The following is a 27,936-nucleotide window of genomic DNA, read 5'->3' on the forward strand; positions in this document are numbered from 1 at the left end:
ATAATTACACGGACAGTTAAAAACTCTGCTCCTTAAAACAGGGGGATCGAAGACAGTATCTATGCAGGAGAAGCTTTCTGAGACTACAAGGCTCTGCAGTCGAGCAGACAAAGACAAAACAAGATCCAGTGGCTGGAGTTGGGAGTCAGTAAGTTCAAACAGGAAATGAGACGAGTGTGATCACAGTGAGGCATCGGAACAGAATACCAGCTGGCTGGGCTGGATATAGGGATCACTGGGTGAGGAGCTCTGATCTGTGTGATGCAGGAGGACAGGACAGATTATCACAATGGTCCCTTCTGGCCTTAAAATCGGTGATAATAAATATTTACGGTAACTACATCTAACTACCACAAACTGGATCACAGGTTAGAAAACACAAGTTCTTCCAGGTGAGAGCTGGGATTGATCCTTCTGCATCATGTTTTCAACTCTGGTGATACTGTATTACTGTGAGTCTCACAATATTTAGAAAGCGACAAAGAGTCCTGTGGCACCTTATAGACTAACAAACTTATTGGAGCATAAGCTTTCGTGGGTGAATCTGACGAAGTGGGTATTCACCCACGAAAGCTTATGCTCCAATATATCTGTTAGTCTATAAGGTGCCATAGGACTCTTTGTCGCTTTTTACAGATCCAGACTAACACGGCTACCCCTCTGATACTTGACACAATATTTAGAGTTCATCATACAGCCCCAGTTCCTGGAGTCTTGTGCTCACGTGTGAATCTCAGCTAGCTAGCTTGCTTTCTTGCTAGTTTCCAGCCCTTGTGGTTGGAGAGAAAACACGACCCTTTAAAGGCTTGAAAAGCAAAAGATAAATAAAAAGAATCCAATGCGTGTTAGGTTTTTTTTTTAAACATGATTTTAAAATCTATCTTTTTGGACTTTGGCGCATGACTTTTTAGCATTTGGGGTCAGCAATTCCTTATGATATTTTGTAGCATTAACATTCTAGGTATGGAGTATGTACAAAAACCAGTCATCCTGCCAATATATTTCTAGAGGCTGAGCTGGCAAAGTTGATTGCTCGGAGCTTTGCCATTCCTGACTAATACAACCATTTCAAACAAACAGTCATGCCATGCCATGATGTTACTCCCTGGGGCTAAGTCAAACCTTGCTCCATCTGCAATCTGCTTCTCTCAGGGCCTCTTTCACTAAAGCCCAACAACAAAGAACACCTCGCAGACAAAGGCTCTCATCCCCAGTGCAGGCACAGTGCACAGAGATCCAAGTGCAATACCCCACAGAGCTCACTGCAGAGCGGTCACTTTGTTCTGCACCGACCCAGCCCCTCCCACCCACCGACATTTTAACCCCCCTCCGCAGTAACAGAGTCTCTGAACCAAGAGCTAGAAAAGAGCAGAATCCAAGGAGCTGCTTTGGGGGATCCCCCTGACACTGTCCCCAGGGCAGCGCATCCCCCCAGCAGCGCGGGGACCAGGCAGAGGCAGGAACTGGCTTTTCCTCTCCCTGCCCCTCATCTTGTCCCAGGAAAGTCAATCTGCCCCGGGGTGCTGCAGGGAATGGGGCTGGCCAGGGTTGGGAGCCGGGAACCTCCCTCCCTACTGATTGCTCCTGCTGCCCCTGCCAGTCTCTCCCTCCTGTCTACTCTCCCCTGCCCTCGGGCTGGGACGGCTCCTGCAGGCGCTCAGGGGAGCAGAGCCTGGGGGGCGGGTCAGGGAGAGTGGGACTCGCAGACAGGAGGGGCTGCCTATCTAGGGTGAGTAGATAGCAAGTGTGAAAAATTGAGACTTTTGGGGGGGGACGGGGGACGACAGTGGGTATAGCTGCCCATATAACACAAAACCCCTAATATCTTAGGACAGACCAGATAATATTAGGACGTTTTGTCACCCTATGCCCACCTCCAGCCCTTTCCCCCGGGTCTCTCCCCTCACCTGGAGTCTGCGGCTCAGGAGCTGGTGTCGGCAGAGCCCGGGGCTGGTTCCAGCCCCCGGAGAAAGTCCCCCCGGCTGGGCACAGAGGGGCGCTAGGGAAGGGCTCTCCCCGCACACACCCTGCTGGGGAGCAGCAGCTCAGTCTGGCTTTTGGACACTACAGATGAAGCAGCAGCTGTGACCCAGGAAGCTCAACCCCGGATCTGCTCAGCATAGAGATTGCAGTAACCAGCATCTTCCCTTCCTTGCAATAGCCAGAGCCCTCTGGTGGCCACAGCTCAGGAGCCCTGGGCACAGACGGGCTGCATGGCAGGAATCCGGCCAGAGACCTGCCTGTGCCTTAGCAGTTACAAACCAATTTGGAAATTGGGAGGGAAACAAAAAAAAGGATTTTTTAATTTTCTTTTTGGGTTGTGAAATTTTCCATCCATAGTGTGACTGAAGATGGTTGTGTACCATGTTCAAAATATGAGCTTTCTAAAAAGGATTTCTGTAACCAGGGCCGGCTCTAACTTTTTTGCTGCCCCAAGCAGCAAAAAAAAGCGCCGCCCCCCGAGGGCCCCCCCAGCGCCGCGCCCCCGGAACCCCCCCACAGCGCCGTGCCGCCGGAGCCCGCCCCCCCTGCCGAGAGCCGCCAGAGCGCCCCCCCCCCCCACGGAATGCCACGCGGCGCTGCCCCCCGCCACCCCAAGATTGGCCGCCCCTTACCAGGTGCCGCCCCAAGCATGTGCTTGGTTGCCTGGTGCCTGGAGCCGGCCCTGTCTGTAACCAACATTACATATGTACCTATATTTTAAAATTCCACCATGTGACAAAGACAATCAAGTTTTAGGCTTGACTTCCCATCCTGCATTACATTAAGCATGTGAATAAGCAAGTGCATGTGAGGCGGCAAAATTTGCAGATGATACAAAACTACTCAAGATAGGTAAATCCCAGTCAGACTGCAAATGGATCTCACAAACCTGGTTGACTGGGCAGATGGCAGATGAAATTCAATGTTGATAAATGCAAAGTAATGCACATTGGAAAACATAATCCCAATTATACATATAAAATGATGGGGTCTAAATTAGCTGTTACCACTCAAGAAAGAGATCTTGGAGTCATTGTGGATAGTTAGACTCATAGACTCATAGACTTTAAGGTCAGAAGGGACCATTATGATCATCTAGTCTGACCTCCTGCACAACGCAGGCCACAGAATCTCACCCACCCACTCCTGTAACAAACCCCTAACCTATGTCTGAGTTATTGAAGTCCTCAAATCGTGGTTTAAAGACCTCAAAGTGCAGAGAATCCTCCAGCAAGTGACTTGTGCCCCACGCTGCAGAGGAAGGCGAAAAACCTCCAGGGCCTCTGCCAATCTGCCCTGGAGGAAAATTCCTTCCCGACCCCAAATATGGCGATCAAATATGACCCTGAGCATGTGGGCAAGACTCACCAGCCAGCACCCAGGAAAGAATTCTCTGTAGTAACTCAGATCCCACCCCATCTAACATCCCATTACAGACCATTGGGCATATTTACCTGCTAATAATCAAAGATCAATTAATTGCCAAAATTAGGCTATCCCATCATACCATCCCTCCATAAACTTATCAAGCTTAGTCTTAGTTCTCAGAAAACATACACTCAATGTGCAGTGGCAGTCAAAAAAGCGAATACAATGTTGAGAATCATTAAGAAAGGGATAGATAATAAGGCAGAAAATATCACATTGCCTCTATATAAATCATGGTACACCCACATCTTGAATAGTGCGTGCAGATGTGGTCACCCCATCTTATATATATATATATATAGGAATTGGAAAAGGTTCAGAAAAGGGCAACAAAAGTGATTAGGGAGAGATTAATATGACTGGGACTTTTCGGCTTGGAAAAAAGATGACTACGGGGGATATGATAGAGGTCTATAAAATCATGACTGATGTGGAGAAAGTAAATAAGGAAGTGTTATTTACTCCTTCTCATAACACAAGAATTAGGGGTCACCCAATGAAATTATAGGCAGTAGGTTTAAAAAACAAAAGGAAGTATTTCTTCACACAATGCAGAGTCAACCTGTGGAACTCCTTGCCAGAGGATGTTGTGAAGGCCAAGACACTAACAGGGTTAAAAAAAGAACTAGATAAATAGGTCCATCAATAGCTGGTAGCTAGAATGGGCAGGGATGGTGTCCCTAGCCTCTGTTTGCCAGAAGCTGGGAATGGGCGACAGGGACCACTTGATGATTACCCGTTCTGTTCATTTCCTCTGAAGCACCTGGCATTGGCCACTGTCGGAAGACAGGATACTGAGCAGGATGGACCATTCGTCTGCCCAGTGTGATGGAGTGTGCATACCCCGCACCAGGTGAGAAAGGGTTAATCCCACACTGTGGGTGGAGGAAGTTCCACCCCTCAGACTGTGGTGGGCACGTTCCAACTGCTGTTTCAGGATAAAAGGGAGCAGACTAGTTCAGTCTAGGCTGAATGCTGAGGAAGGATGCTTGGTGGAGGCTCCAGCCCAGGAGCCGGTACAGCCATTGCCTGTGGGAGCTGGAGAGCCCAAGAACTAGACCAGCATCCCGTTGTCTACGGCTGACCATCTGGAATCAAAGTCCCAGGGAGTTACCTTTGCCGAGGGCCTGGAGACCCCAATGTCATATGGACCATGACTTCAGGAAGCAGGGTAGGTCCAGGGAGGGGGAGAGAGTTGTAACCTCCTGCAAAGCAGAGTCTGCCTGTTGCTGTATGATCCCCCCTGACTGGGTGGCAGACACATTTGCTACTAGCAGGGCCCTGGACCAGGAGCTGGTGGAGCAGGGAGGGCTCAGGTCCGCCCCCTCCCTGACTGTAACCGCCCCTGGGTTGTGGTCCCTGGCCACTAGACCACACAGCCCTGCAGTCCAGGACCACTATATAGACTCTGGCCACTAGGCCATGCTGCCCTGCAGTCAAGGGCCGCTATATATACTCATAGACTCATAGACTCATAGACTTTAAGGTCAGAAGGGACCAATGTGGTCATCTAGTCTGACCTCCCGCATGATGCAGGCCACAAAAGCTGACTCACCCACAACAGAATCTTCCAGCCTGTGACCCCTGCCCTATGCTGCGGAGGAAGGCGAAAAACCTCCAGGGCCTCTGCCAATCTACCCTGGAGGAAAATTCCTTCCCGACCCCAAATATGGCGATCAGCAGAACCCCGAGCATACAGGCAAGATTCTACAGCCGGACCCTCATTTTACCCGCGATGGCACGTTAATGCCTAATTGACTAAAATCACGTTATCCCATCAAACCATTCCCTCCATAAACTTATCAAGCCTAATCTTGAAGCCAGAGAGGTCCTTCGCCCCCACCGTTTCCCTCGGAAGGCTGTTCCAAAATTTTACCCCTCTGACGGTTAGAAACCTTCGTCTAATTTCAAGCCTAAACTTCCCCACGGCCAGTTTATATCCATTTGTTCTCGTATCCACATTACTACTAAGCTGAAATAATTCCTCTCCCTCCTTGGTATTAATCCCTTTGATATATTTAAAGAGAGCAATCATATCCCCCCTCAGCCTTCTTTTGGTTAGGCTAAACAAACCGAGCTCCTCGAGTCTTCTTTCATAGGAAAGGTTTTCCATTCCTCGGATCATCTGGCTGCTAGCCCACGCCACCTTGCACTTGAGGGCTGCTATATTGACTCTGGCCACTAAGCAGCACTATCTTGAGTCCCAGGACATTCTGGTAGACTGTAACCATGGTGCCATCACACCCACGATCCACACCAAAGAGGGATGGGGTGTTCATGCACCACCACACTAGTATGGGCATTCTTATTTTCTTAAGTCTTTGCTTTTATGTCTTGTGCGTGGCCTATGGAAAGCACCATGACTGCTCACCATGCATGTAGGAATCCCTGGGTGGGGATCTGGCCTGTGTTATACACGAGGTCAGCCTGGATGATCAGTGGTCCCTTCTGGCCTTGGAATCTATTGTAAGCAGAGTCAGGATGAGCTCTACCCTGACATCTGGTGGTGAATTATGGCGAGTGTGGAAAAGAACTCCAGGGGCTGATCTTGTTTGCATAGGCACACCCACCCGCCTGGCATGAGACAACAGCAACTGATAGTGGTTACTTTGGATGGGGTGGGATCCCCAATTTCTCTGTTATTGGGGCAGGAGGAATAAAGTTTTGTTACCCTGATTATGTGAATCAAGGACAATGAAACTGTTTTATGACAGAGTGTCTCACCATCACCTAAGTAGCACTCGCTAGACAAGGGACATGGGTTCCACAACCAAGTGAATTAAGAGAGGAGGGGGACAGGTATTTGTATGTGATGGTACCAATTGCACCATCTCCACTGTTGAATGTCAGAGCTAACTTTGATTCTATTAGGAGTCTAGTTACAGGCTGCTGAGCTGAATTCACTTTGGGCCAATGGTACACCAGCACTGGGGCTCCCCTAGTATGAGCTGAAATCACAAAAGAGCTAAAGTTATTAAGAGCTGAGAGATCACTGAGTGCAGTGTTAAATAGTGGGGGAGCCTGAAGCTATATTGCTAAGTGGCTGGCGGAGCAGTTTGCGGGGACGGCTGGAGTGGCTCACAGGTCGGTGAGCGGAGCCATTTGCAGAGATGGCTGGAGCGGCTTACAGGTCGGTGAGCGGAGCAGCTCGTAGAGCAGAGCAGTTCGTGGGATGGCAGGAAGTGGACTGGCTCGTGGTGAAGGCTGCGGCGGAACCCCACGGAGAGACGGCCGGCCGGCCTCAGATCACGTAAGGTGCGCCTTAACACCCTGCGTGCCCCCCTTTTACTCTGGGGCTGCACTGACCAGGGACAGAGACTTTGGGGGTTGTTGGACTTTTGGGACTTTGGGTGTTTGCTGGACCCAAGAGACTTTGGGGGTGTTGGACTTTGGGGACTCTGGGTGATTTTTGGGTTGCTGGATTCAAGAACCAAAGGGAAAGGACACAGCCCAATTTGCTGGGGTGGGTCTTTTGCTCATGGTTTGTGTTATGAATCCTGTTTGTGGTGTTTTTCCAATTTAATGCTGATGTTGTTTACCTCATGTTATTAAACATTTTCTGCTACACTCAGACTCCATGCTTGCGAGAGGGGAAGTATTGCCTCTTAGAGGTGCCCAGGGGGTGGTATGTAATTGTCCCAGGTCACTGGGTGGGGGCTCAAGCCGGTTTTGCATTGCGTTATTGAAACAGAACCCCTAGATACAGAACCCGGCCCTTGTTGCTGCCAACTTAGATGGGCAGAAGGGTTACACTATGATAACCACTGTAATTACATCAAACCAATTTACCTTGGATTACATGTTAAAAAACAGAAGCTTTCCCTAGCTGATAGCTGGGATTGATCCTTCTGCATCATGTTATCAACTGTTGTGCTTTTATTGTGTCTCACAATATGTAGAGTTTATCTTGCAGCCCCAGCTCCTGGAGTCATGTGCAGCACATGCTGATGTGTTTGCTGGACCAGAGCCTTATATAATAATGACTATGATATATTTATATTGCTGGTAGGGCTGTCGATTAATTGCAGTTAACTCAAGTGATTAACTCAAAACAAATTAACTCGATTAAAAAAATGAATCCTGATTAGTCAGTTTTAATTGCACCATTAAACAATAATAGAACGTGCCAGATATGCTAAAACATTCGTATGCCCCTTCATTCTTCGGCCATCATATCAGAGGAGATGCTTCCATGCTGATACTTGTTAAAAAAATAATGCATTAATTAAATTTGTGACTGAACTCTTTGGGGGAGAATTGTACATCTCCTGCTCTGTGGTTTTACGTGTGTTCTGCCATATAGAAAGTGTTATGGCAGTCTCGGATGATGACCCAGCACATGTTGTTCATTTTCAGAACACCTTCACAGCAGATTTGACAAAACGCAAAGAAGGTACCAATGTGAGATTTCAACGATAGCTACGGCACTCGACCCAAGGTTTAAGAATCTGAAGTGCCTTCCAAAATCTGAGTGGGATGAGGTGTGGAGCATGCTTTCAGAAGTCTAAGAGCAACACTCTGAGCAGCAACTACAGAACCCAAACCACCAAAAAAGAAAATCAACCGTCTGCTGGTGGCATCTGACTCAGATGATGAAAATGAACATGCGTCAGTCCGCTCTGCTTTGGATAGTTATAGAGCAGAACCCATCATCAACATGGAAACATGTTCTCTGGAACGGTGGTTGAAGCATGAAATACTATTTCTTTATCTTTTTACAGTGCAAATATTTGTAATAAATAATATAAAAGGAGCACTGTACACTTCGTATTGTGTTGTAACTGAAATCAGTATTTGAAAATGTAGAAAACATCCCAAAATATTTAAATAAATGGTATTCTATTGTTTAACAGTGCAATTAAAACTGATTAATCATGATTATTTTTTTAATCTCACAATTAAATGCAATTCTTTAAGCGTTTGACAGCCCTAATTGCTGCAGTACCTAGAAGCCAGGGCCTCATGGTGCCATGGACTATACCAGGGTCGGCAACCTTTGAGAAGTGGTGTGCCAAGTCTTCATTAATTTAAGGTTTTACGTGCCAGTAATACATTTTACATTTACAGGGGCCGGCGGATGGAACCCCAGACTGGCAGTGCTGGTGGCAGACGGAACCCCAGACCGGCAGCGGGCTAAGCCGCTCAGCCCCTTGCCGGTCTGGGGTTCCGTCCGCTGGCTCCTGCCAGCTGGGGTCCTGGCCGCCGGCCCCACTCAGCCCGCTGCCGGCCTGGGGTTCCGTTCATCCAGGCAGACAGCAGGCTGAGCAGGCCGGCGGCCGGGACCCTGGCTGACAGCAGAGTGCCACTAAAAATCAGCTCGTGTGCCGCCTTTGGCACGTGTGCTGCAGGTTGCCGACCCCTGGACTATACAAACACACTTAGGCCTAGACCTAAAACTTAGGTCAACCTAGCTACATCGCTCAGACTCCTGAAAAATGTCACACCCTGTGTGATGTAGTTAGGATGACCTACCCCCAACTGTAGAGGCAGTTTGTCTGATGGAAGATTTCATCCATCGACCTAGCTACAGTCACTCAAGGGGGTGGATTAACTACAGTGACAGAAAAACCCTTCTGTTGCTGCAGCATGGTGTTACAGTAGCACAATTTCAACACTGTAGCTGTGCCACTGAAGTGTCAGTAGTGTAGACAAGCCCTTCAGCTCTGATCCCACAACCACTTGCATGCTTTTCTTTACTACAGTGAAATCAAAGTTAAGACAAATGAATCATTGCAGGATTGTGGCCCTTTCAGAGCAGCAAAAGAAAAAAGGGGGATTTTTATCTTTTTTTAAAATTTCCTTTCCCTTCACACACCCCCCTCACCCCACCACCTATTTTTGTTTTCAGCATGTTACAGCTAATCCAGCCGCCCGCCAAAGGTTAATGGGGAGCCCCCACATGTGCAAGAGCTGATTTGCAGCTGCCACAGCTGATTATCCCAGTGGGTGCTGAGCACCCACAATTTTTTTTTCTATGGGTGCTCCAGATGGGTGCTTCAGATGGAGCACCCATGGAGTTGGCGCCTATGGCAAGCAGGGACTTTCTTTACCAACTGGCAGGTTATCACTGGTAGTGTTGAAATGCCAGTAGTGATCCTGGGGTCCCAGCCTATCCCTTGCTCCCCTGGCTCATGAAGCCGTACACCGGCCATCTTGACAGCACCAAGGAGAGCTTCAACTACTGTCTTTTTTGAGATGGGGTGACCCCATCTGCACACAATTTTCCAGATTTATATACTATGGATTTATATAGAGGCAATATGATATTTACTGTCTTATTATCTATTTTAGTGATTCCCAACATTCTGTTCACTTTTTTGACTGCTGCTGCACATGGAGTGGATGTTTTCAGAGAACTATCCACAACGATTCCAAGATCTCTTTGAGAGGTAACAGCTAATTAGGCCCATCATTTTATATGTATAATTGGGATTATGTTTTCCAATGTGCATTACTTTGCATTATCAACACTGAAGTTCATCCCCCATTTGTGGCCTTGGTCTTGAGAGATGCCCAAGCTCTGTGGACTCCAGTGACGGCTTCTGAGTCTGGCTGGGACCAGGAGCCAGCCAGCAGGGCTTGGGGTCAGCTGCACCCAGCCTATTATAGAATCATAGAAGATTAGGGTTGGAAGAGATCTCAGGAGGTCATATATTCTTCCCCTGCAGAGTGGGGCCAGCTGTGTCCTGGACTCCCCTGGTCTGGGATGCTGGCCCCAAGGGGGCATCACAGGGCACCACAGTTACTTCAGTAAACGGGCTCCTTGCTGCACTTCCCGCTGGTCCCTGTCATGCTCTTCTCCTTCCCCTCTGAGCAGAGAGGCCTGGAGCAGGCACACAGCCTGGGGCTCCACTGCCCCAAATGCAACAGACCCCCTGCCTGCCCTGCCAAGAGGATTTTGGGGGAAGGAGGTGATTTTGTGGGGCCCCCTATAGGGCTTTGGGTGCCTCCCCCAGGCTTGTGCTGTAGGGGGAGCAGAGACCAGTGAAATAGTATTTCATGCTTCAACCACCTTATGCCCTTGCCTGCCCTGCTCCTCCTCACCCTGCAGCCTCTGCACCCCCCTGCCCCTGCAGCCTCTGTGCCCCCTGCTCCCCACTCGCCCTGCAGCCTCTGTGCCCCCTGCCTGCCCTGCCCCTGCAGCCTCTGTGCCCCCCCGCCCCTGCACCCCCTGCCTGCCCTGCCCCTGCCGCCTCTATGCCCCTGCCTGCCCTGCTCCTCCTCACCCTGCAGCCTCTGCACCCCCCCACCCCTGCAGCCTCTGTGCCCCCTGCTCCTCCTCGCCCTGCAGCCTCTGCACCGCCTGCCTGCCCTGCCCCTGCAGCCTCTGCACCCCCCTGCCCCTGCAGCCTCTGTGCCCCGTGCTCCCCACTCGCCCTGCAGCCTCTGCGCCCCCTGCCTGCCCTGCCCCTGCAGCCTCTATGCCCCTGCCTGCCCTGCTCCTCCTCGCCCTGCAGCCTCTGCACCCCCTGCCCCTGCAGTCTCTGTGCCCCGTGCTCCCCACTCGCCCTGCAGCCTCTGCGCCCCCTGCCTGCCCTGCCCCTGCAGCCTCTGCACCCCCCGCCTGCCCTGCTCCTCCTCGCCCTGCAGCCTCTGTGCCCCCTGCCTGCCCTGCCCCTGCAGCCTCTGCACCCCCCCACCCCTGCAGCCTCTGCTCCCCCGCCTGCCCTGCCCCTGCAGCCTCTACACCCCCCCACCCCCCTCTGCTCACCCGGCAGAGGGAGAGCTGCGGGCTCCACGTGGAATCAAACACTGCCGCTGCTCTGTGGGGGAGGAGGGAGCGGGGGAGGGACTCTGGCTGCTAGAGGCCCTAGTGGCTGCCAGCGGCTTTCAATCAGGCCAGGCGTCCAATCAGCCGCGCCGCACTCCGGATGAGGGGAAGGGGGAAATCCCGGACATTTCTACTTGATTAGAAATCTCCCCCCAGACGGCCAGTTAACACTGAAAAAGCCGGACATGTCGGGGGAAACCCGGACGGATGGTAACCCTAGCTGAGTGCCGTGCCAGGGAGCTGACCGGAGCTCTACAGGGATCCCAGAAGTGCACTCGCCCCTAGTACACCTCCCACCATGGCTCGCTCCGACCTGGTGCAGAAGCTGCAGTTGGAGGTTACCTGCTCCATCTGCATCAAGTACATGGAGGTGCCTGTGATGCTGGACTGCGGGCACAACTACTGTGAGGACTGCATCAACCAGTACTGGGACAGGGTGGAGGAGAACGAGGAGCCGATACAGTGCCCCCTATGCCGCCGGTCCTTCCGACAGCGCAGCTTCCTCCATAACCCGTCGCTGGCCAACATGGTGGAGATTGCGCAGCAGTTCCTCTCCCAGGATGAGGCCCAGGATGTGCGCTCCACATCCAACTCCACCATGGGGAAGGACCCCCAGGGGCAGCAGGTAAAACAGTGAGAACTCAGTGCAGCCGGAGGGAGTGAGCGCCTCCATGGCTGGGTGGTGCAATTCTGTGCCCTGAGATCACCAGGGGAAGGCTGGTGGCTGGAGGGGGACCCAGTGGCAATTGGGAGGGGTCTCACCCGAGCTTAGAGGGCATGGATTAAGGCAATTCTGGTGCCTGAGGCATACCCTGACATCAGGTCCCCTGCAGCCCCATGCCGTGACCCCAACCCACACTTGGAATGGGGCAGCCATGGGGCACTCCCCACCCAGCCGAGCAGCTGGGATGGGGTTGCTACCTGGTGCATTCCATGTTGTGAAATCAGCCCAAGACTCAGGGAGTTTCCCATAACTGCAGCCACTTCCAAGCTGGGGCTGGGAAAAGAGAGGCTGTGCAGAGTTTCACAGCTGGTTAGCACTGAACTTGTATTAGCAGGGGGAAGGGAGCAGTCCAAGACCACAGGCAGGGAGGTGAGTGACCACACAGACAAAGCGGGTTGTGCGGAGATCAGGCAGGCGGGCAGAGGCCTGTGTGTGCAGCTTGGTTAGCTAGATAGAGCTGGATGGAGATCGGAGAGCTAGAGGGCTATGGGGAGATATGTGGAGATTGGAGAGAGACAGGCAGAGGGCAAGTATGAAAGACGGATAAATCAGTGTGGCGTTTCTTGCTCCTTCCTCTGAAATGCTCTGCACTGGCCACTCTCAGAGACAGGACACCGGGCAGGATGGGCCCATGGGTCTGATCTGGGGCAATGAGGAGGGGGATGGGTGTGTGTGTAGGGGCAGATACCAGGCTAGATGGGCCACTGCTCTGATCCTCTATGTTGTTTCCTAGGTACATTTTGTAGAGGTTGCATTTCAGTCCCATTTCTATTCAGTTCACAATTCATGTCAAAGAGACTGGGAACAGAAACTAGCAAAACCGCACACTGGTCCCCACTCCTTCCTCTTGGGCCTCAAATCGTCCCTCAGTGCCAGGGACCAACCTCCCCTGGCCCTTAGCTGCTCCTGTGGCTTTGTGTAAACACCAGCTCCCAGAACTGCTGTCCTGATTCCCTTCTCAGCACACAGTGGGGAAGTGAGATTGGATTCCCCCCTTTGAGCTCACCTGGCTCTGATCTCACATGTTGATGGCCAGGAATGGGGAGCCAAGAGCCCAGGGGGCAGCTGGGCTGGTGATGGGGAGCTGCACGGAGCTGAGAATCTTGGTTCTCAGCCCCCCACGCTGCCCCTCTTTGGTCGGTGGAAGTGTTCCTGGTGAGGACATGCACTGACAGAAGGAGGGCAGTGTAGACATGAAAAAACACAGTAATTACTGTGGTGGCTGTAAATCAACCTAACATAGGTTGACTTATGGGTGTAATGTAGACATGCCCTATGTTGCTCAGGGGTGTGGATTTTTCACACCCCTGAGGCTTGGTCAATCTAATTTTCTAGTGTAGACTAGCCAGTAGCGTAGCTAGCGGGGTGCAGGGGAAGCAGCCGCTTCCCCCGCCTTTCCAAAAGCGGCCGGAGGAGTGAGGGGGGGTGCAGGCTGGCGGCCCGCAGCGCGGCCCGCAGCCATGGGGGGGTGGCGGGCGCGGCCGGAGGAGCGAGGGGGGGGCATGGGGGTGGCACGGCAGGGCCGGAGGAGCCATGGGGGGGAGGGGCGGTGCGGCCAGAGGAGGAGCCAAGGGGGGCGTGGCTAGAGGAGGAGCCAAGGGGGGGCGCCTTTTTTATGTTTGCTCCCCCTCCTCTTAGAAGCTGGCTACACCACTGAGACTAGCTCTGAGGTTATGTCACCACTGCAATTAAAAACACATGGCTGGCCCGAGCAAGTGTAACCCACACACCTCCTGGGTACGATGTTCTGTCCCATCTAGTGGCACCGAGACCACTTAGAGAGAGAGATTAATGAGTCTGCTCTACAGCCTTAGCTAAGTGCCAGGTGGCTTTTAGCTCATGCAGTAAAGGCTCATGCACTAAGCTTCAGAGGTCCCAGGTTCGATTCTGCCCACTGATGACCAGGGTCTGTCAGTGTTACACAAGCTGGCTTGGGCTACAGGGCTGTTTGATTGCAGTGTAGACATTTGGGCTCAGCCTAGAGCCCAGGGTAGGGTAGGGTAGGGTGAGGAGGGAGGGGTTGCAGAACTGGGGCTGCAGCCCCTTAGTCCGAGCCCAAGTCAGCTGGTACAGGCCAGCTCTGGGTGTCTAATTGCAGCGTAGACATGCCCTAAGGGGCTGTCCCAAATTGCATTGCACTTTCAGCTTTCCCTTTGAGGCCTCCCCATTACAGGACAGACGTGATCCTGGGGTGGAGGTGCATATATAAGGTCTGCAGCAATGTTAGTGCTGTGAAACCCAGGGTGTGGCAGGGATTGGATTGTAATAAGGAAAGAGTAAAAGAACAAAAATCTGTGCCAGCTGAGGGGACAAGGACCAGGAGAGGTGCAAAGACCAAGGAGGGGGAGGTGTTATTTGGAGGGTGGGAATAAACTAGAAGGAATGGCATGAAATTAACAATGGAATTAACAATGGGAGAGTTTATTGTTATGCATGTTACAGTAGCACTTAAAGCCTCATCTGAGATCAGCACCTCCCTGTGCCAGGTGCTGCCCAGACACAGTGAGAGACTCCCTGCCCAGCTGAGATCACCTCCAGCTGGAGATCCCAGAGGCTCTCTCTGCCTCCGATGCTCAGTGGGATGGATCTGTTCACTAACCAGACTTTCTTCCGCCTCCAGGAGAGTTTCAGGCAGCGTCTAGAGACTCTGAAGAGGGACCTGGAGATCGTGCTGAGCCTCCCATGTGACGGAGAAATGCAACAGGCAGGTGACCCTATCACCCCATTAGCCACGTCCAGCTCCATGACTTCTGTGACGGCAGCCCTGCATACCCCAGGGCTGAATAGCCCACACCCGGGCACTGCCCCCCACAGCTCCCATTGGCCGGGAACGGGGAACCGCGGTCAATGGGAGCTTCGGGGGAGGTACCTGGAGGCCTGAACCCCTCCTGCACCCCGCCCCCCAACTCCCTGCCCTGAGCTCCCTGCCTGCACCCTGCACCCCTGTGCATCCCAACTCCCCATCCTGAGTCCCCTACCGCACCCTGCACCCCTCCTGCACCCCAACCCCCTGTCCTGAGCCCCCTCCCGCAGTCTGCACCCCTGCCCTGAGCCCCCTCCTGCACTCCACACTCCTCCTGCACCCCAACCAGGGCTGGCTCCAGGCACCAGCGGAGCATGCACGTGCCTGGGGCGGCACATGCTAAGGGGCGGCATTCCGTCCATTCTTGGGGCAGCAGAGTCCGGGCAGCTTTTTTTTTTTTTTGCACTTCGGCAGTTCGGGCGGTGGCAGTCTGAGCATTATTTATTTATTTATTTATTTATTTATTTATTTATTTATTTTTGCTTGGGGCGGCAAAAATGGTAGAGCCGGCCTTGACCCCAACCCCCTTCCCTGAGCCTCCTCATACACTCCGCACCCCTCCTCTACCCCAATCCCTTGCCCTGAGCCCCGTCCCACACCCCGAACTCCCTCCCGCACCCCAACCCTCTGCTCCGGCCCTGCATACAATTTCCCCGCCCAGATGTGGCCCTCAGCCCAAAAAGTTTGCCCACCCCCTGGGCTAGGATCACGTTAGCCCTTTGCTCCACAGCATCGCCCTGGGAGCTCACATTGGTTGCTTATCCACCATCCCCCACTAGACCCTTTCCAGGTTCTTCCCCTGTAGCCCTTGGGCATCTGAACTCCCAGTTTTAAGCAGGTTGGGCAGCTCTGGTTACGCCCTGGTTTTTCAGCTGTGTCCTAGAACCTCTCTAGAGCTGTGTCCCCAGTGCAGCACTGAGACCCCCAAGCAGGCGCTGCTGACAACTCACTATCTGCCTTGCAGCACCTGCTCCACTTCCTGCAGGACGGGCAGCAGATGTTCCTTCAGAAGCTGCAGGAGATGGAGGAGAGGAATGGCACAAGGGAGGAGGGGGAAGAGAGGAAAGAGGAGCCAGACCCAGAGCAGCAGGTGAGATGGCAACACAGAGTCACAGCCCAGATCCAAGGGACAAGCCCTCCTGGGGAGACCCCCAACTCCCTCTAGGGCTGCCAATGTCTATTCAGAATCGTCCCCTGGATTCTAATGCAATGTGGGGACAGGGAGGGCTCAACAGGGGGCCTCGCAGTCAGTGCTGGCTCCAAAGCCCCAGTGCGGCGCTCGGGGGCCTGTGCTGCAGGGACAGAGATCAGCATGGGGCACTCCACTCTCCTTTGGCAGTCAGGGCTGGCCCTAATGCTCCAGAGTAGCACTAGGGGGCCTCTGGTGCAGGGAGCAGGGCAGGGGGCACTCTCCATGGCCAGGCTGACCCCATGCATTGGAAGCCATTAGAAAGGCAAGGCCAGAGGGAAGGGAAGAATTTTACTTAACATGAGAAAAGGAAAACCTACAGTGTAACCTGACTTTCTTTCTTCCTCTCTCTCTCTCATCTGATGCAGGATGAAAATATCATCTTGATCAGGTAAGGACTCTCCCCTTCTCAGACAGAACAATCCTTTAATACATGCAACCCCTAATAACCTTCATAAACCGGAGATCTGGCTATTTATTTTTGGTATTTATAAAGCACTTTGGTTTCTCTCTATCCAGATGCTCCAGAGGAAGGAACAGGTAGGTAGATAGATAGATAGATGATGTGATGTGAGCATGTGGACATAGTCTTGACTGGCTAAAAGCCCTTGATGCAGGCGCTCCTTCTGCCCTTTGAGGTTTCTTGAGCTGTGGATTCCGGGATGAAATAGGTGGTGCTGTCTCAGCACTCCATGATGGTGTAACTGGGCAGACATAGCAATGCCCAGCCAATTTGCTATCACAAATTTGAGTGAGGTGGATCACTGTCAGTCCATTGCAACATGGAATTTTCTGGGCAGCACCATTAGCTGCAGAATCTGGAGACCTGCCCCTGGGAGTGAGGACTAGACTCTGCTCATTGACCAGTCTCGTTTTCATGGATCAGTCAAGGTGTTGGGAGAGCTTGGAAGAGCTACTCCTTGTGGGTGTCTGAACCCAGTGAAAGCCCTCGGAGGAAGGCCTTGAGGTAATAGCATCTCATTTTATAGGTGCTTCTCTAAGCTATGAGTAGGGCCCTACCAAATTCACGGCCATGAAAAATGCGTCACGGACCGTGAAATCTGGTCTCCCCCTGTGAAATCTGGTCTTTTGTGTGCTTTTACCCTATACTACACAGATTTCACAGGGGGAGACCAGCATTTCTCAAATTGGGAGTCCTGACCCAAAAGGGAGTAGCGGGGGGCGGGGGGGGGTCACAAGGTTATTTTAGGGGGGTTGCAGTATTGCTACCCTTACTTCTGTGCTGCCTTCACAGCTGGGGGGCTAGAGAGCAGGGGCTGTTGGCCGGGCGCCCAGCTCTGAAGGCAGCACCCCACCTGCAGCAGCACAGAAGTAAGGGTAGCAATACCATACCAGGCCACCCTTACTCCTGCGCTGGTGACTTCAGAGCTAGGTGGCCAGAGAATGGCAGCTGTTGACTGAGGGCCCAACTCTGCAGGTAGCAGCGCAGAAGTAAGGGTGGCAATACCATACCATGCCATCCTTACCTCTGCCCTGCTGCCAGTGGCGGCTCTGCCTTCAGAGCTGGGCTCCCTGCTAGCAGCCACTGCTCTCCAGCTGCCCAGCTCTGAAGGCAGCAGCGCCACCAGCAGCAGCGCAGAAGTAAAGGTAGCAGTACTGTAACCCCCCTACAATAACCTTGAGACCCCCCCCCCACAACTCCTTTTCGGGTCAGGATCCTTACAAATACAACATTATGAAATTTCAGATTTAAATAGTTGAAATAATGAAATTTACAATTTTTTTAATCCTTTGACTGAAATTGACCAAAATGGACCATGAATTTGGTAGGGCCCAAGCTATGAGCCAGATCCTCACCTGGTGCAAATCAGCACAGCCACGTTGACTCTAGTGGTGTAATCCTGATTGACACCAGCAGGGGATCTGGTGGATCTAGGGATCTCCCTATTTGTCTCAATGTCCTTACATTCCATGCGGCTATGGTGATGTTATCTCTTCCATGGATACTCTTTGTTGGGGTTACACCAGTAGTATACTTGTTGTGTCTGCCCTGGTGGGAGATGGATGGCGCGGTCATTATTAACCCGGTCTGTGATCAATCCGGTATGGACATCGTTGACTTGCTCATCATATTGGTGTGTCTTGGGCAAATTTCTAACTTGGCGGAGCCCATCCCTCTCCAGGCTGCGCCCTTTTAGTCGCCTCTTATGTAGGAGGAGCAGTGGGCCTATTCTGTCCCCGGACCCACAGGGGGGTTCAATGATTCCAATGCAGTGACTCTGATTTACACCAGCTGGGCATCTGGCCCTGTGTGCATGCCTGTGTGTCTGGATATATGGGGGTAGGAGGTGGGGGATGATGACCATATAACTATATGTACCTGGAGAGCACCTATGCAGGAGAGGAGTTCTCCAGGTGACCCCAGAGGAGTGAAAGGCTGAGGCAGAGATGACCCCTGCCTGCTGATAATGGGGGGCACAACCCTGGAACAGCTGAGTCATGCCCCCCCTGGCAACCTGCCCCCAGAAAGCAGTGCCTCCCCACTCCCAGAAAGCAGCAGCCCCTCCCTGCAGCTCCCAGCTTTTCTCCTGCCTTTCCTGGCAGAGTTAAAGCAGCTGAGTCTCCCTGCCCAGCACAGCTCACAGCTCACTGACTCAGCTGCTCCGCAGGGAGGGGGGCCAGCCACACCATATGACTGAGCAATCTCTGGGGGCACATGACCCCACAAGCCCCCTCCCCACATCACCTCTGGTCTGAGGCATGTCTACACTACAAAGTTTTGCCGACACAAGTTATGTCGGTATATAGCCGCCACAGCTAGTACATCACTTGTGTATGTGCATACTAGGCTCCTTGGCTGGCAGTGCACGTACTCGCCAGCGGTGCTTGTGTCGATAACACAGTGCACCATGGGTAGGTATCCCAGTGTGTCATGTGCTACCATCCAGCGCACTGTGTTTTGGGTAGGTTTGGCAATGCATGGTGAGGCAGAAGTGAATTGTACATGTGTGACTGAGAGCAAATGGTCAACTTCCCATAATGCAATGTTCTCCATCGCATACTATCATCTCTATCCCATAAGTTTTGCACCTATTTTCAATTTCCCAAGAAACAAACAAGAGACTTGTCACTGTCTGCCATCTCCCACAGAAGAATGGAGCCTGCACAGCTGTGCACTATTGTCATGAGCGTTGCAAGCACAGGACACATGATCTTCTGCTATTTGTAGAACCACAAGAAGAACTGCAAGGAACATAATGATTTCCTGTTGGTCAGTTTGCTGTGGGACATAACAAGAACTAACTCAAGGTTGTTGTTGGCGTTCGTGGAGCAGCTGCAGATGGTGGAGCGCTGTTTCAGGGCCCAAGAAACAAGCACTGACTGCTGGGATTGCATTATAATACAGGTTTGGGACAATGAGAAATGGCTGCAGAACTTTCAAATGCACAAGTGTGATGGGATCCCAGGGGTACAACCTGAACCTGTGGTACTGCTGTGCCCTCTTAACACTCCAGCCTGGGCTGTTTCGCACAATGCCATGCAGTACATCTCTCCAGGTGCTGTGATCACTCAGTCATCAACATGTGAAGACACAACCCGGCTAAGCTGCATGAATGCTCTTTAAACTACTCATGAAATGTATAGAGAAACACCAGCAAATCTCCCCAGCCTTGAATCCCAGTAATGTACTGTCTTATGCTGCTCAAGACTCCTTTGGACAGTGCAAGAAACAAAATACAGAATCATAATCTAAATTCTACACTTTAACAGACTAAGCAAGAGTTGAATCAAACAGCTTTTCTTACCCCACTGGATGTTGCAGATAGATTACGGTTCTTAATACACAGGCTGAATTTCCTCCTCAGCCTGGGACCAGTCTCCACAGTTCAAAGTCTTTGTCTTCCAGACGATCTTCCAGATGTTGAGATGGGGGAGGAGAGAGGCCAAGTGGTGATGTCATCAACCCTCATTTATACATTCTCTCCTTGCTGTGACATGGGGGTTAGGTAGTCCCCATTGTGTATGTGCCCTCTCTGAGGGATCTCTGGGAGAGTGGATTCTTCTTGATGGGCCATCAATACATGTCTGGCTGGTCCTGCTGTAAATCTGTTTTGTCAGTGTTAGTTACTCCTTTGTTGCCACTGAAAGGCTAGCTGTGGGAATTTCCCATTTACCTCATATTTCAGTAACACACACACAGCAATATTTTATAACTTCACATACAATGATAGTACATACAACCCAACAGGATATTAAGGTTCAACAAATCAAGACTTTCTAACTGATACCTCACAAGGCATGCATTGTACAAAACATATCACAGTGGAGAATACGGGGGTTCCATGGTGCTATTTTGAGGTACAGAGTGTCACAGCGAGGCCACATTTCTGGATCTGTGTGCTGAGCTTAGCACAGCCCTCCAGCACAGAGACACCAAACTGAGAGCTGCCCTGATAATGGAGAAATGAGTGGCAATCACACTGTGGAAACTTGCAAAGCCGGTTTGCTACTGGTCAGTGCGAAGTCATTTTGGAGTGGGAAAATCCACTATGGGGGCCACTGTCATTCAAATGTGTGGGGCCATTAATCGTCTCCTGCTATGCAGGACTGTGACTCTTGGCAACATGCAGGACTTAGTGGATGGATTTGCAGCTAAGGGGTTCCCAAACTGCAGTGGAGCAACGGACCCTATTTTGCCCTCAGATCACCTTTCCACAGAGTACACCAACAGAAAGGGCTACTTTTCCATGGTCATGCAAGTGCTGGTGGATCACCAGGGATGCTTCACCTACATCAGTGTTGGCTGGTCATGGAAAGTGCATGACACTCACATCTTTAAGAGCACAGGACTGTTCAGAAAGCTACAAGCAGGGACCTTCTTTCCTGATCAGCGGATTACCATTGCTGATGTTCAAATGCCAGTATTGATCCTGGGGTCCCAGCCTACCCCAGCTTCCCTGATTCATGAAGCTGAACACGGGTCACCTCGACAGCACCAAGCAAAGATTCAGCTACTGGCTCAACAGGTGCAGAATGACCAGTGAATGTGCTTTGGTAGATTGAAAGGGCGCTGGTATTGTTTACTCACCAGACTGGATCTCAGTGCGAAAATATCCCAATGGTTATAGCTGCCTGTTGTGTCCTACATAATATCTGGGAAGCAAAGGGGGAAATGTTGCTTCAGGGGTGGAGATGGAGGGGCTGTTTGCTGAGTTTGAACAGCCAGACACAAGGGCTATCAGACAAGCTCAGCGAGGCTCTATACGGCTTGGGGAGGCTTTGAAAGGGCACTTTAACAGTGAGCCATGGTAATATGCTGTGGCGGACTGTGCTCAACCTGGCACTGCAGTTTGGGGGCCTGTTAGGAACTCTGTGGTGCTTGCTGCACATCTGGGCACATCTCACTGCCAGTGCAGCTATTAACATTGGGGTGCTTGCTGTACATTTGGGATGACTGCACTGATCCACTGGGTTGCAGAGGCGTGTGCAATGGGGGCCAAGCAGGGCCACAGGCCCCCACAATTAGTGGGGGCAGAGAACTCTTCTGGAGCCAGGGCCGGGAGAGTGAGCTCCTCCAGCCCTGGGGCCACAGAGGGAGATCCAGCTCCTCTGGCTGCTGGGGGAAAGTGAGCTCCACCGGCCCTGGGGCTGCGGAGGGTGGGGAGGGAGAGCCAGCTCCACCGGCCCCAGGGCCGTGGCGGGGAGAGGCAGCTCCTCTAGCCATGGGGGGGAAGGGAGATCCAGCTCCTCCTGCCGCGGGGGGTGGGGGGAGGCACAGAAAGTGGACCTCCAAAAACAGCCAAATTTTTATTCCTGTGCATGTTCCTGCTGGGTTGTCAGTGCAGTGCACAAACCACCACTTTCCCTGCCAGCAGGCATTATACATCATGTGTAGTAAACTAGGAAAGGTGAATCGCTTTCAAAACAAAAGAGTTTTATTCACGAACGAAAACAGCTCCCAACACACAATCTGAAAAACTTAAAAGTAAATACATTTTAACTTAAAAAAATTAGGGAGACTTAATAAATAAACCAGAGGAAGGAACACTGATGTCGATTGTAGCTACATCAATGATGGCTCTCACAGGTCAGCTCTGGTTGTTCACGTTTTCCCCAGGGTGGAGTGGTAGGGACAGGCATGCTGGCTATGAGGAATGCTGAGGGGGCTTGTAGGGAGGTGCTATGCTGCAGTTCTCCACAGACTGCAATGGGAGTCGAGGCCAGGACTGTTGGAGCTGGAGGTCCACAAGAGTCTACAGCATCTGTGTTTGCTGACAAAGAAGCCCCATTTGTCCTGGTGCTTCTCCTGTCCTCTTTTTCCTTCTCCATACAGTCTGCAGTGTTCGCCCTGCAGGCCCTCTCTTCAAGGTCTGGTGCAGCACCGGCTTGCAGGATCTCACAGAACGTATCCTCCCACATTCTCCTTTTTCTCCTCCTTATCTGGTCAGTTGTTCCACCCATGTGGAGGGGGAACCCCTCGAGGTCACAATGGCAGCAGCTGCAGGTAAAACACAGAGGTACCATTGCCAGTATAGTAGGAACGGAAAGTGAAACCGAACATTCAGAACTGCCCCCTTCCCTTGCTCCCCAAAGTGTTACACAAGACAAGCTTATTAAAACTTCTGCTTCGGTGTGCTCATGCACAGCGCACTCACTGCACCAGATGTCATGAGTATGACCCGCCAGGGTGATGGAAATGAGGAGGAAATTGCTCAGTTGCATGAAACTATGAAATTAGGGTAGTGGCATTGAATACTGGCACCATTTTTTGCAGTTGATGGTGGTGATTTAACCTGATATCTCACTCCTTAGGGTAACAAAGGCACAGGGAGCACAGCTGCTGCTGCTGGCGCCCCAAAGTCACCCAGGTACATATGTTGCTAGCCAGTTTACGGCAATGGTGCCTGCCGAAGTTATCACCAACTGACTTGGGAAAGTGTCATACAATGGAGGCAGAAATTAGGCTGCTATCCCTAGAAACCTCCATGGACGTTTCATTGAGATCTCTCAGGAGGATTCAAGGGACATCCCTGTGTACACAAGCAAACTGCTCCGTGTGGCCTCCTTGACTAACTCTACAGAATGAAAATGAAAAAAAGACAGCAACTCTAGCTCTCTTTGTTGTACCACTACCTCTTCTAGTATGAGTCAATTAATGAAAATTCCATAGCTGTGTCCTGCTAATTTGGCGGTGCCATCACTATACCCAAGGTTAGGCCATGCTTGACCTGGGGACTGACTAGACTGCAGTGGAGTCTCAAACTGGTCCTGGCTCACCGCATAGGTGGTCCTCCCAGTCACCTGTCCTCCATACTCCTCCTCTTCTTTCTTGTCCACCTCCTCCTCCCCGCTCTTCACATCAGACGTCTGTGACTTGGGCTCCTTGGAGGTATCCATGGTAGTGAGAGGGGTGCTGGTGGGATCTCCAACAATACAGCATGCAGCTCTTTGTAAAAGCATCATGTCCGTGGCTTGGAACTTCATCGATTGTTGGCCTCCTTGGCCTCCTGATATGCCTGCTGCAGCTCCTTGGCATTCACACAGTCCTGCTGCAGGTCCCTGTCATACCCTTCTCCTGGATCCCCCTTGCAATCTGCCCGTAGATGTCCACATTTCTATGTCTGGTCGGTAGCTGTGCCTGCACAGCCTCATCTCCTGTCTACCCCAAACTGGAGCATGTCTGAAGCATGTAGCCAGCATGTGGTCAGCTGGGCAGTTGCATAAAACAATGGAGAGCTGCTAGGTGGGCTCACCAAGCTGGACAATCAAGAAAAGGCATTGCAAAAATTCGAGGGGCTTTAAAGGTGATGGGGGGCTTCCGGCCTGTATGACCCCTGGGCAGTGGAGTTCACCATTGCAACCAGAGCGGTGAGTATCGGGCACTCTGGGATGGTTGCTGGAGGACTGTTAGGGTGAACATAGGTAACACAGTGTCTACATTTCTACTGCATTAGCCTACATACATCAACACCACTTGGGAAGCTGGTGTTACTGTGTTGGCTTAATGGGGTGCTTACACCAGTTTAGGTGTAGACACATGCACAAATGGGTTGATGTAAGGCAGCTAACACCATCCTAACTTTGTAGGGTAGCCCATTCAGGCTGGATAGCAACATTCATGATGATTGTTCCAAGGGAAAACATGGGAGCCCAGTGGCTTGGCATGCTTTACCCTACAGTCCCAGGAAGGAGATAGCTGGGGCCACGCTCCCAGTGTCCTGTGGCTCAGTGATCTCTAACTATGCCTCTGTTGGTGGGTTGCAGGTCTGACAGTGAGGAGCCCGAGGAGCCCTGCTCGCAGTCGCTGGAGCCATGTGACTGCCGGCTGCCCCTGCTGAACAGCGTCCAGAGGATACAGATGATAGGTTACAGAGGTGAAGCAGGAGTGAATCCCATTCCTTTTCCTCACGCCACTGTGGCTAGGCCTATGCGTGACAGCAAGCGGGGCTAGGTCCTGCAGGTCTGGTGTAAATCGGCCGGGTGTTGCTAGCTGTGGCGATTTGCACCAACTGTGGACCTGGCCCAAAGAGAATCACAGGGCTACAGGCTGCCCCATCAAGGGGCTCTGTGGAAGGAAATGCAGGGGGATGGAGCCATATGGCATGCTGTACCCCTGCAATCACATCACGTTCCCAATGTCAACTGAATGGTGGGGAGAGGCCCCTTCACCCACAGCCCTGGGGACTAGGCCTTAGTCCACACAAAATGTGGGGCATGGGCAGTGCCAGGGTGAGCTTCCCTCATGCTGTCCCACCTTGGTTCAACCTTCAGGGTGGGTGAGAGGGTTACAGGATAGTTTGGCCTCTGGGACCCAATGGAAAAAGAACTAAGAATCACATCCAGAAAAAAGGACTGAGTCACATTAAGGGGGATATGATAGAATTCTGGGGGGGGGAAAAAACAACCTAGTGTGGAGAAATTGAATAAGGAAGTGTTATTTACCCCTTCACATAACACAAGAACCAGGGGTCACCCAATGAAATTAATAGGCAGCAGGTTTACAACAAACATAAGGAAGTACTTCACATAACTTGTGGAACTCTTTGCCAAAGGTTGTTGTAAAGGTCAAGACTATAACAGGGTTCAAAAAAGAACTAGATAAGTTCATGGAGGACAGGTCCATCAATGGCTATTAGCCAGGATGGGCAGGGATGGTGTCCCTAGCCTCTGAGTGCCAGAAGCTAGGAATGGGCAACAGGGGATGGATCACTTGATGATTTCCTGTTCTGTTCATATCCCTCTGCAGCACCTGGCATTGGCCACTGTCGGAAGACAGGATACTGGGCTCGATGGACCATTGGTCTGACCCAGTATGGCCATTCTTATGTTCTTATTCACCTGCTTGTCTCACCCATGCCGCTAAAGCTGTCAATGGGAATGGCTTCAAGTCACTGCCAGCTCCGCCACACTGGAACTGACACCTCGGGGGGAAAGGTCCTGTATCCCATCAACCCCCAAGTCAGCCAATGCCCCCACTCTAGGGCCAGATCATAGCTAGCAGCCCCTGGAGGGGAAATTCCCTGTGTCCCCACCCCCCTGAGCCCCATAGTCCACTGTCACCATGCCTCTGTGGGTCACAACTGACCCAAATTCAGGACAAATTGCTAAGCAATAGGGCAGCCATACCCCAAATCTGGTGGTTATTCTCCCATAAGATATACCAGACCAGCAACAAAAGTAAACTTCTGTCTCACCACACTAGCTAACAAGAAATCAGAAAAGCAGTCTCCTTAGGCATTCCAGCCCTGGATTCAACACCCGAACACTAGACTTAATGATGAGTGGTTATTTAAAGCCAATTTCATCAAACAAAAGGTTCTTCTGATCCCAAAGGACCAGCCACACACCCAGGTCAATATACAACTCAGATCTTACCCAATAATCACGCTGTTGCCAATCCTTTAGTATCTAAAATCTAAAGGTTTATTTATAAAAAGAAAGAAAGAAAGGTGAGAGTTAAAATTGGCTAAAGGAATCAAATACATACAATAATTGCAAAGTTCTTGGTTCAGGCTTGTAGCAGTGATGGAATAAACTGCTGGCTTGTTAAGTCTCTGGATGCTTCCAAATCATTGGAAGGTCCTCAGTCCTTGAGTTAGAATGCTCCCATTAGTAAAGTCCATAGTCCAGAGGTTTGAGCAGGAAAGAGGCAAAATTGAGATGTTTCCAGCGCCTTTTATAGCTTCTCTCAAGTGAAGGGAAACCCATTGTTCTCATTGTGGAAAATTACAGGTGACAAGATGGTGTTTGGAGTCCCATGATTTCGCTTAGTCATAGCAGGAAAGTTCATTACGTGTAGATAGGTGTCTTCCATTGTGAGTTAAGTGTTCTTTAATGGGCCATTCAACTTGAATAGTTCCTTCACAATGTGCTAGCTAAATACCTTGTGGGTGCTACCCGAAGCAAACATTTGAAATCCAGGTAAAGAGGCAATACTCATAACTTCAAATACAAAAATGATACATGCATACAAATAGCACAGTCATATTCAGCAATTCATAACCTTTCCATAGACACCTTACTTGATATACTTTATAAGATTTGTTGGAATTATATATCAGTGGTAGCAACAATGATCTACATGGTCATATTTTAATCAGATAACGTCACATCCCCTCTCCCTGGAACCTGTGCAGAGTTGGCAGCCCCTAGAAAGGAAAGGGCCCATGTCCCATTCCCCACATCCCTTGAGCAAGCCAGTTCCCCAACTCAGAAAACTGAAAAACTCAGTATGTGATATACATCTAGCGGGAGTAGGTAGGGACATCTTATATTTTCTCTAAGTAATGTTTCTCTCCTTGCAATAATCAGATTTCTTCTCTTTCCCCAGCCCAGTTGCACACACTCCCTTTATCTATCTATCTATCTAATCACACATTCTTTCTCTCTCTCCAGTGGAGGTGACTCTGAATCCTAAAACAGCCAACCCTGAGCTTGTCCTGTCCAGTGACAGGAGGAGTGTGCGTCTTGGAGACGAGCGGAAGGACCTGCCCAACAACCACGAGAGATTCGACACAGCTCCTTGCATCCTGGCCAATGAAGGGTTCTCATTTGGCAGATATTACTGGGAAGTGGAGGTGTGGGATGCTGATTGCTGGGCTGTGGGGGTGGCCAGGAAGTCAGTGAAGAGGAAGGGACATCTCAGACTCACACCTGAGCATGGCTTCTGGACTTTTGAGATGCACATGGGCAAATACTGGGCTCTCAACACCTCCCTGGCCCTTGTGTACTGCAATAAGAGGCTTCACAGGGTTGGGGTTTACCTGAACTACACGGAGGGGCAGGTGGCCTTTTACAATGCTGAGTCCTTGGCCCATCTCTACACCTTCACCGCCTCTTTCACGGAGGAAATTTTCCCCTTCTTCTACACCAAGGACAAGACGATCCCACTGGTCATTAACAGGTCCGAGATTGAGGGATCGATTCCTCTGACGGGGATTTGAGGACCAAAAAGCCGGACATGTCTGGGAAAATCCGGATGTATGGTAACCCTACCTTGAAACCATCACAGCATGGACCAACCTGGCATTGCCATAGCAACTATGACCACTGCCTTTATGTGGCCAATGGCTGCGAAAAAAACCTCACAATAAATTAACCCCAGAAAATGAACATGGGTTTTTGGAGTGATTTTGACTCTTTTGTTTATTTATTTATTTTTATTTAATACCTAATTATTTTTACTTTTAAAAAAATGGTTTCTTCCAGCTAGCTCTTCCCCCTGGATAAAGATGGGACAGCCCGCAGGGATCTCTGATTGGCTGCTGAGCCCCACGTGGCACACTATATCTCCGCCGCCAGCTTGAACGTGCGAGTAGGCAAGCCCCTGGCTTCCCTTCCAAGGAGAGAAAGCCGGGGCGGGTCACGTGGCCATACGGGAGCAGTCATGGGTGTGGCCATGTTGGTGTCTGCTATGGGCGCCGCCATATTCTCTTCCCTCGTTGTCGCCACCATCTTGCATTACGGCAGGAGCAGAGGGCGAGGTAAACAGCTGGCATCCTAGAGTCCCCGGATGTTACTTTCCCTTCCGCTGGGCCGTAACTCAAGATGGCGGCACCCACTATCGATACAGGATG

General features: G+C 51.2%; 1 protein-coding gene and 1 pseudogene across 1 annotated transcript; one reads left to right on the forward strand and one right to left on the reverse strand.

Annotated features, from left to right (window-relative positions):
- The window catches only part of LOC135887579 (zinc finger protein 271-like), a 187,221-nt pseudogene that overhangs the window by 56,252 nt on the left and 103,033 nt on the right, over nucleotides 1-27,936 (reverse strand).
- On the forward strand, nucleotides 11,329-27,463 carry LOC135887708 (E3 ubiquitin-protein ligase TRIM39-like). The gene is made up of 6 exons (XM_065415436.1): nucleotides 11,329-11,807; nucleotides 14,527-14,610; nucleotides 15,674-15,799; nucleotides 16,267-16,289; nucleotides 24,125-24,234; nucleotides 26,756-27,463. The coding sequence occupies exons 1-6, from the start codon at nucleotides 11,481-11,483 to the stop codon at nucleotides 27,301-27,303; spliced, it is 1,218 nt and encodes a 405-aa protein (XP_065271508.1). The 5' UTR covers nucleotides 11,329-11,480; the 3' UTR covers nucleotides 27,304-27,463.

Source organism: Emys orbicularis, chromosome 13 (genome assembly GCF_028017835.1).
Source record: "Emys orbicularis isolate rEmyOrb1 chromosome 13, rEmyOrb1.hap1, whole genome shotgun sequence".
NCBI classification, from domain to species: domain Eukaryota; kingdom Metazoa; phylum Chordata; order Testudines; family Emydidae; genus Emys; species Emys orbicularis.

Bases quoted from the DNA above. Each gene is read 5' to 3' on its own strand.
- LOC135887708 (XM_065415436.1), top strand. From the start codon at position 11,481: ATGGCTCGCTCCGACCTGGTGCAGAAGCTGCAGTTGGAGGTTACCTGC. The intron at 15,800-16,266 runs GTGAGATGGCAA...CATCTGATGCAG, and splicing joins AGCCAGACCCAGAGCAGCAG to GATGAAAATATCATCTTGAT. The intron at 16,290-24,124 runs GTAAGGACTCTC...GGTGGGTTGCAG, and splicing joins GAAAATATCATCTTGATCAG to GTCTGACAGTGAGGAGCCCG.